The sequence below is a fragment of the Nanorana parkeri genome, unplaced genomic scaffold (genome assembly GCF_000935625.1).
Source record: "Nanorana parkeri isolate BGI_ZX_2015 unplaced genomic scaffold, ASM93562v1 scaffold1826, whole genome shotgun sequence".
Taxonomy (NCBI): domain Eukaryota; kingdom Metazoa; phylum Chordata; class Amphibia; order Anura; family Dicroglossidae; genus Nanorana; species Nanorana parkeri.
In genome coordinates, this window is record NW_017308094.1 from 197,610 (window position 1) to 207,764 (window position 10,155).

General features: G+C 38.5%; 1 protein-coding gene across 1 annotated transcript in view; it reads right to left on the reverse strand.

The window, feature by feature from the left end:
• Positions 1–332: 332 nt before the first annotated feature.
• The window catches only part of RAMP3 (receptor activity modifying protein 3), a 58,330-nt gene continuing 48,507 nt past the window's right edge, over positions 333–10,155 (reverse strand). The window contains exon 3 of the mRNA XM_018571746.1: positions 333–933. Within this exon, the coding sequence (XP_018427248.1) occupies positions 678–933 (256 nt within the window). The 3' untranslated portion in view covers positions 333–677. The remainder of the gene's footprint in view (positions 934–10,155) is intronic.

Below are 10,155 nucleotides of genomic sequence, written 5' to 3' on the forward strand. Positions count from 1 at the left end.
ATCTGAAAACATTAACAGTTGATAGATCTGGTATTGTAATATTTGCCAGTGGACATTTGACTTCTGTCAGCAGATGTAGTTTCAGCACACAGTTTACTGGAAAAAGTGAGGTGGTTTAAACTGGCATACAATATGCTAAAATTAAAAGAATATTTATAGTCTGGAATATCATAATTTTTCAGTTTTACCAAAAACATAAAACACACAAATGATAGAAAGCACTTTTAAATTTGTTAGTATTTGCTACTCTAGAACAGTGTTTTTTATTAACATCTTTAGTTTGGTTGTCACATTATGACTTTACATATTTCCTGTTGTAAAGACTTTTTTTTTAATACTAAGGGATTTCAAATAATTTACACACCCAACAGACTTTGGCTGTACATAAGCAGTAGTGGTTTTACAGTATAAATTAGGGACATTGTTTTTAAATGGCAGAAAACTGAAACATGGAAGAAAATGTTAATGCCAAGGTCAAGAAATAAAAAGCAATAGTCTACTTTGTTTGTAAAAGAACTTTGGCATTCTCTTATAATGTTTGTTGTAACTGTTAGAATATTAAATATGCAGTTGATGAGGCACATATTCATGTAAATTTTATTGGTTGTTATTATTTTAGGATGAATAATCTTCATGTGAAGCTTCATTGCTATTCTTTCCAAGTCCCAAGGAATTTTTTATCCAAAAATATCACCTCTTTTACTGCACCAAACCACTAGGCTGATCATAGCTGCTGTCAAGAAAACTGGAATTAGAATAAGAGTTGTGAGAATGTCATCTGGGGGATCTTCCCATGCGACGGTGTCCAAAGTGCAGTTTGAAAAAAATTGTCTATGTATTCCAGTAATGAATCTCTCTGCCAAGATGTTTGGCCAGAAGCAGTCAGCATTCTTTGCAGTAGTTTCTGTACAGTTGGAGAAGCTGTCATAATACCTGCAAAATACAAAAAAGAATAAAGTATGCATTAAATGAGAATAGTAGCATATACATAATGGAAAAAAGAACATTACAAAAGTATTAAATACAGTGGGGGGAATTTATCGAGGGAGTTGCTCCACTTTTCTTTAAGTGACAAATTGTCCACGTTATTTGCACCTTATTTATCAATGCAGTCTAAGGCTTGATAATAAATGTCATTTTCATTAGACATGTTGGGGGGAATTTATCATAGCAATTGCGAGTGTTTGAACTTGCACGAAATATATTTGCACCAGATTTATCAAGCTAGTGTAATGTTGTTGATAAATGAGGTTTAATAGACTCCAGGAAAAAAGACGTCTTACTTCAGGCAAAAAGCTTAACTGTCGCATCTTGAAGAAGTGGTCACGGGGACTTCTTAAGTTGTGTCTGTTTTCTTAGGTGATGCTCCAGTTTCATACAGCCCCGGAAACAAGTGCAGATGAAAACAGGTGCAAAAAAACATGCAGTTGAAAAGTAGTGCAAGCTCTGAAGAAAACAGGGGCAAAAAACATGCAATTGAAAATGTATTGCAAGCTCTGAAGAAAACAGGTGCAAAACATGTGCAAAAACATGTGCAGTTGGAAAAGTAGTGCAAGCTTTGGGCAAAACATGTGCAGTTGGAAAAGTAGTGCAAGCTCTGTTGAAAACAGGGGCACATGTTAAAAGACAGATTTGCACATAAATAAAATGATCTAAGAGGCTAAAACTGTTGTAATTGCTTTGATAAATTCCCCCAGTGTATGTGTGTTTGCATAGACAGGATCGAAGGGGCTGTTTCATATAAAAAAAATGTATATTAACTCTGCAAAAAAGAATGCTAATAAATAAGGTGAACCCGTGTGTTTACATCAAATACCCTGTATGTGCAATGGAAAAGTAAAAAAAAACAGGATTTTTGTTAGCACATGATTATGTATTCATGGCAAGCACCACTTCATTTTATTGGCTAACATTCTTTTTGAACAGCTGCTGCTCCTTTAGTAAATTGACCTTAGTCTAAGTATACTTTAGTACGCATGAACACATATTTTATCACAAGAAACACATTTGATTTTTCTGTAGGCACATGTCTACATTTCTATCTTTACTGTTATCCAACTAAATACAAAGGTTAATAAAATAACAGACAGCAACTTTAAGGGAAGAAAAGTAATTATCTAAATGTATACAAAAAATCGAAAAACTTGGGATGATGTGACAAAGGAGTTTTTGTAATGCTACATTATTTTAATAATACATTATGTTGGATGCCAACCTCTCTAGATATTGTTTTACTGACAGGTCTGTCAAGTCTCTGTTGCCATGGAAAATAAGGAGAGAGGAGCTGTGATTTCTATTTGTTATGAACTTTGAAGATTATTTTCTCCACAATGCCAACAGTTATAGAGGTCAGTCAGGGTTTGTTTCAAATAATTTTTATTGATTGTTCAAAATATACAAATGGTTTAATGTGCATTGTCTGGGCACATGTGCACCTTAATGCAGATGGGCATGTTTAGTTCCTATGAAGTGTACATGCAGCAGCAATAGGAACACCTTTTTTAAATTTCTTGAAGCACCTAAAGCAGCGATGGCGAACCTTTTTGAGCCCGAGTGCCCAAACTGGATCACTAAACCAACGTACGTGTCTCAAACACACTTCATTCCACTGTTTGAACTAATTGTGTGCTTAAGGTGGGCCTCTGCATTTGTCTTTATGGGCTCTTGGGGACTGTGCAGCTTCCAGGTGGTCCACAAGTGCTTTTAGGTGGGCTAGATGGGCCCTGCAATTGTGTGTATGGGCTAGAGGGGGGATGGGCTGAGCAGCGTCCAGGTCATCTAAAAGTGGTGGTCCTTAAGTGGTCTCTAAGGAGGGCTATGCGGCTCCTAAGGGCAGATCCAGCTTTCTAATTAGACGGCCGCTCGCTGCTGGCTAGGGCCCTGTGAGGCCCCAGCGAGTGGCCATCTAATATGCTCTCCTATGTCTGAGGTAATGGCGCCAATGCTAGAGCGCATGCGCCTCACATACCTTGTCAGTTGTTGATGTCACTGCGCGGCTCCTCGTCTTATCTTCGGTGCGCTTGCGCAGCAGCAGATGACAACGTCTCCGTAGCTCTTTTCTGCGCCTGCATGTCCATCAGTGAACTTTGAAACATTACGGCGGACCTGGGCTCGCGTGCCAGCAGAAACGGCCCCACGTGCCTGCTCTGGCACGCGTGCCATAGGTTCGCCACCGCTGACCTAAAGTATTACTAAAGGCTAGGCGTTTTTTACCTTAATGCATTCTCTGCATTAGGGTAAAAAGTGGCCAGTACCTTTCTTTAACACCTGACCCCCCACACTTACCTGTGGTCAGTCGTCTCCTCTGCTGGGACCAGGAAGATACTTGGCTTTTCCTGAACTTCCTGTTCCTGGGGAAGGGTACTGAGGGCAGAGGAGCCATCTGCTGTCAGTCACAGTGTGACTGTGGGGGTGGGGCTTGCGGAAAGCTGTGTGTGTCTATGGATTGGTGCAGAAACTCCCACGCACGGATGTCTCCTCAGCAGCTGAGGGGGGAGGGGGGCTAGTGTTTTGGGGGCAACTAGAGAACAAGAGAACAAGAAACAAAAGACATTTCAAGAAATGCCAGAAATGCTTTTATAATTCTGTATTTTGTGTAGATACATGTATTGTGGAACCACCATATCTGTAGGGAGGGGGGCTAGTGTTTTGGGGGCAACTAGAGAACAAGGCAACTATTATGTTTAAAAAAGAAACAAAAGACATTTCAAGAAATGCCAGAAATGCTTTTATAATTCTGTATTTTGTGTAGATACATGTATTGTGGAACCACCATATCTGTCTATGTTTTTAATTTGTATACAATTTTGTCTATATTATTCAATAAATATATACATTTTATGCCTACACTCATATATACCCCAGTCTCCTTTTCACTCCCTCTCGCTATCTGTAAAGTGTATCTACAGCTCAAGCTCTATTTTATGTTGTGGATTGACTAGGTTATGGATAGAACCTCCATTGTGGTTTATTTATTTATTTATTTATTTTTACTATGTACCTGCAGGGTAGATTAACTTTTTCTGTTAATCCAATTGATTATCACTTAAAAAGGAAGTTATGGGAAATCCAAAATGTTACAGTTTATACTGAAACAGGAGGTGAGCAAAATTCTTCTAATTTGGATTCCTGTTCTGGGGACAAATGTCTTATGTTCTTCACTTCCTATTGTGTCTCTGAGGCAGGACGAGGAGTGTTCCTTAATGGGAAAAAGACATTAAAAAAAACATTAGAGCTGTTTTAACCTACCCTATCAAAAAAGAAGAAATTTTGTTTTTGCATATATACTTTTCGACCACTTCAGCAATCATCCTTTTTATACACCTTGTAGACATGAGCAAATTTTACATTTCTTCTATGTGCTTGTTTATTCGGAGATAGCTTTTCACTTTTTAGGGCCACTGCAAATAAAATATAGTGCTGTTGAATGTTTTATTGAGCAGAAAGAAAGGGAGGGAAGGAGCACAAATAACTGGCACAGACTTTGTGAAGGTGGATGGACCAGGAAAAAAAAAGTGAATCAGGTGAAAGTGGGTGGGTTGCACTCACGTGTGATGAGATGGATGGGCACACAGGTGATGACCTCCTGGTGATGTCATGAGGTCTGGTTGGGGTGACAGGTGGGTGTTCGGTGGGCAGAGGTGAATCCTTTGAAAAGACCTCATAACATCACCAGGAGGTCATCACCTGTGTGCCCATCCATCTCATCACACGTGAGTGCCCATCTCTCATTCCCACCCACTTTCACCTGATTCACTGGTTTTTCCCTGAGTGCGCTAACCAATCAGTGTCCTTTTTCCAACTTTCTAGTTAAATGTTTTATGCATTTGCAGTTAAAATGTGCTCTTGGCTTTCTGATTCTGCCATCTTCTAAATTACAGGAAGCAACAAACATATGACATTCTTAGTTACATACATGCAGCATGGTTAACACTGTATTTAATTGTCAGTATCTTAGTTTTTTTTTCTGGCTGGAGAATAATGCAAGTAGAGATACATTGGAGACTTTAGTAAAACTGAGTCTGCTGCAAAAATAGCAATCTTTGCGTTTGGCCGAATTTCAGCACTGATATCAACATAAAAAAAAAAACCTAAGGAATTTAAAGTGTATGTCCACGTTTGTAACTGAATTGGGATAACACCTACTATATATTTGTTACATGTTCCCATTCACATTGTATAATTTAAAAAAGAAATAAAAAGAAAATTCTGCTTCAATTAGTCCTCATTTTAGCTTCTCTGTGTTTAATCAATGGTCTCTGTATACAATAGAGTCCACTGATTAAATGCCCCATTGCAGAGTCAGAGTTTTATAAATGGAGCATCTTATCATTGGTCTGTAATATACACACATGGACATTGAATGGACTCTGAGAAGGGAAAATGAGGATATTATGATTGCTCATCATGTTGTGATTTTAAACTAGATATACTTTATGAATGAGGTTTGTTGATAATCAAAGTCATTCAATACTATAACTAGGGATGTCCCGATACCGATGCTAGCATCGGAATCGGGCCCGATACAGGGCATTTTGACAAGTACTTGTACTTGTCAAAATGCCCCAATGCCTAGCGCTGAAGCTTGCGCTATGTTTTTTTTTTTTCTTCTTACTTACCTCGCCGAGCGTCGCGTCACTGCTGCTCCGGTGGGCGGCGCTCCGAGCGGAACTATTCTATACTCGTAAGTTCATTCTAGTTGCCATAGTGTAGTGTTTTCTGATTCATTTGATTACATTGATTCTGCAAAAGAATACAATTGATTTTGCCCTATTCACACAGATTGAATGTAAACATTAGTTTAGCAAAACAAATGGCTCTGTGAACTTTTTATAAAAACACCCTCCAATGTTAAAAGTTGCTATTTGTGCTATTGTCTACAAAACTCCAAATATCAAAAAGAAAAAAATAACATTTACTTTTTTCAAACACAAAATATGTGATTATGATCAGTGGTCATGATCATGCATGCTGTGATGATAACAAAAAAGTAAAAAAACAGTATGGGGCCTATTCTGTGGGTATAGTTTTTTAGTTAAATTTTTTCCCCAAATATCAACTTAAAACATTTAAAGAGACAATACGCAGTTTTACACTTTTTATTTTTTTTTCTTGAATGTGCGTGTGTGCGCATTTTACTGTTTTGTGGTTATGATATTCTACAGTATACCATTTCCTAAAATAAAAAAAATATACCGTCATTTATTTAAAATAAAATACACAAATGCAGCATTACAGACATAACGTTTACTTCAGAATAAAATGGTATGCGCATTTTTTTATATCGCACTGCACTGGAACGAAGGGCATTGTAGTACCGCGCGTTCCAGTGCGGGTGATCACACTGCGGATGGGAGGTGCATTTGGGATCCATTGAAATCAATGGCACCACAACAAAATAATGTGAATTATAATACTCTAAGCCAATATAATAAAATAACCAAACTTTTGTTTAACAACTTGGGCGTCTCCTGGTGGGCGTCTTTAGACGTCCTTCGTGCCCGCGCCCGCTCACGAGCGGGAACCCGTTTACATACAAGCGGTCCGGCATCTGTAAAGACACCCGATCGCTTGTATGATTCAAGTGAGGGTGCGCCCCCCTCCTTACCTCTGGTCGCCGTCGCTGTCCCTGCGATCCTTGGCGTCCATCCGCCCCGGGCGATGTGGCTCTGTTCACTGAGAACGAAGGGAGATCAGTCATGGGAAGGCATGGGAAGCCTTCAAGTCAGTGGCATTGGAGTTTCTCAGGAACAGCAAGGCAGATGACTGAGAAACACGTGCAAAATTTGCTTATGTCCTATAAAGCACTTGGTGCAAACATGTCACTGAAAATTCACTTCTTACACTCGCATTTAGACTAGGGATGCACCGATACTTTTCGAGTACCAGTGCAGATACTTGGCATTTTCATGAGAACTACAAGGGTTGCAGAGGTTGCAGCTGGGACCTGGCTCTGGTGCCCCACCACTGCCCTGAAATCATTAGTCTGTATTGTTTTAGAAAAACTGTCACATGACAATAAACAAAAATGTATCAGTACTCGTACTTGTAAGTACTCGACAAGTACCAGTACTTGTACTCGCAAAACTGGTATCTGTACATCCCTTTATTTATATTTATAAAAACTAAATCGTACATTAAAACAGACCAGTTTTAGACCAGTGTAATTGCAGGATGATTAAGCTGTATAGCAAATAACATTTTCATACAGTGTGCCCAGATGTGTGCATTCCTTTTGTAGAAAACCAGAACTACTGAGTTCCAGATGCTAAACTATTTGAAGTGAACTTGTTGGGAAATTAAAAATCTAACTCCCCCACCCAGCTGCACATGCGCACTGTTACCAATTTTCCCCTGTTGCTTAGCTCTTTGCTGCCACCGCTGGAGAGCCATGACAAAGTGTTTAAAATAACTATTATTCTAAAAAAAATACACATTGAATAGCATGCCCTGCACCCATGTGACAGCACTGGGGCCTGGTGACTGATCACACAGGCCCAAACACTGCATTGTGTGTCGGTAACAGACATGTCACCTGCTCTTCCATATCTGAAAACACTGATATTTTTACAGAGCAGTGGCAGGCATTCATGCAGCAAGGAAGCAACAGCATTAAATGTTAGGATAGGCATTAGCACAGGATAGGGGTTTGGTTTAAGGGTTTCATCTTCTAAAAAAGTTTTCTTTTAAATAATCACCCACAGTTTTCAGTATTTGGAAAGTTAAACTTACTTTCTGAGCCAACAAATATAGTAATCTGAACGCTAAGGTCAGTAAATGTCAGTATTTAGATATGATTGCCTAATGATGTTAATATCAGTACTGTAGGTTGCAGGGAAATCTAGAGATACAACTCTGTTTACATACTGTAGAAGTACTTTGTTAGTTTGTATTAAATGAATATTAATTCTGATATGTTTAACACTCTTCACTTTTCTTACTAGAGTTCCTGTGTTCTGGTGTTCAGCTTTTGTTTCGCAAAGGACTGAATGGCTATCACTCTTCCCTGTCATATAAGAATGGAGGGAAACAATCAGCCTAAATGCTGCTCATAAGACAGGGTAGAAATATACAAGTCTATGCTGAGTTAATGGAGCTCAGCAATGTAAGATAAAAATGCAGAAATGCATAAAAGATTAATTTCACCTTATTTAATACACATGCAACTACCTTGACATTTGCAGTGCTGGTGCACTGTTGGTGCTTTTAGAAAGCTATGCAAAACAGGGGATGATATAGTAAGTGTCACAAAAAAATCTATTTCAAACAGTCAATGTCTTGCTCAAAAGCAAATTGTTTATGGGACTCAAGCACCAAAAAAAATATTTGGGATGCACCGTTACCATTTTTTCCAGACCAAGTACAAGTATTCACAGATACAATTACTGATACAGTTTTGTTTAGTGTCCTGTGACAGTTTTTCTAAAACAATACAGACTAATGATTTCAGGACAGTGGTGAAGCGCCAGAGCAAGGTCCCAGCTGCAACCTCTGCAACCCCGGTAGTTCTCGTGAAAATGCCAAGTATCGGCACTGTTATCTGAACTAGTACCTGATCATCCCTATGGTCAAAAGTGTTGGAAATGCAACTTTATATGCTGATGTTCTGATATTTTCTTTGAGCTGTAGATGGTGCTGTAGTGCAATGTTAGTTTTCTACGGTATATGCATGCTTATCTATGATAGACAGGAAGTGCTCCTGTAGATATGTTTCCTGCATAATGCTGTATACACAGATGTAATATTCTCCTAAGCAAGTAACCCTTTGTTAAAACCAGATATTGAAATATGTATGTGTGAACCTTAAATGATGATTGATTTTCTATATTTTAATCTATCCAAGTTTGGAGATTCAGTTTTTTACTGTACTGCTGATTTTGAGTTTACAATTGGTAATCAATCAGTAAGCCTGACAGGCAGACCTAAGTATAGTTGAAACAGTTGTTGGGAATGCCCAAAGAAGACTTGGCCTTCAAAATGAGTTTGAAGAAGAAACCACATTACTCAGGACATAGACTATGATGCCCAAAATGGGATAGAAGGAGAACACATGACTCAGCTACTAGAGTATGGCACTCCCTTATGCTAATCAGAAAGACTTTTAAGGTAAACATCACATAGGTTATTTTAAAGTAAAAGCATGGATAAAAGGATGAGGGATGTTCCTTGAAGGGGGACACACTCACACACTCATTCACACCACACACACACGGACACGCCCACACTCACGTTGAATAGACAGACACCTGTTAGATCTATTTTTACTTACTAAAGACACGTTTCTTAAGCATCTTATAGATTTCTGCTGTAAGATATACTATATTTTGTAATCATCAAGCATCTTATAGACTCATTCTGTAAGATATACCATATCCTGTAATATTTTGTAACTTTAAATTAAACACATTCTGAACTTTATGCAACAACGGAAACAATCATCTATTATTGAACTTTTCCCATCCTATGCTTCGAGAAAAGGAATATGACATAAAAAAATCATATTTCGTGTCATTTTCTTACACCCTTAATTCAGCATTCCTTAAGATCTCAGTGTTTCAACAGATAACAAAACAAATAGACCCCTGATGTCTCTATAATGAGAACCTGTTACCTCCAAATGCTGTCACACAGAGGCTTATGTGAAAAAAAGTTTTAAAAAAAGTGATTACAAAAAAGTAAAAAAATAATAAAATGAAGAAAAATGAAAAAGGTGATAAGTAAAAAAGATTTTTTTTTAAACCAACCCTGCCACTCCTGCCATGATCCAAAGAACACATGCTCTTAAAGCATTCACGTGTATGTGAACAGGGAGGGGGAGGCTATCTAACAACAAACTAAACAGTGTAATGAGCTGGGATTGACACATCAGTATTGTGCCTGTGAACACACACCAGCAGCTGTGCATTGTAGTGCAACTGATGGTGTGAAGTAAGCCCAAATGGCGGACCGTGGACGTTATGTCTGGACCATGATTCAGACCTCGGCTCAATGAAAATGTTTTCACTTCACCCCCTTGTATTTTAATTCACTACCCCTGCTTTACTATATGTTTGCCTCTCCAGTTCCTAACTATCCATATCCAGTCCATGGCTTCTATCCATTATGCATACATTTGTTTGGGACTGGGATTTAGTATTAGGCTAAATCCTTTATAGC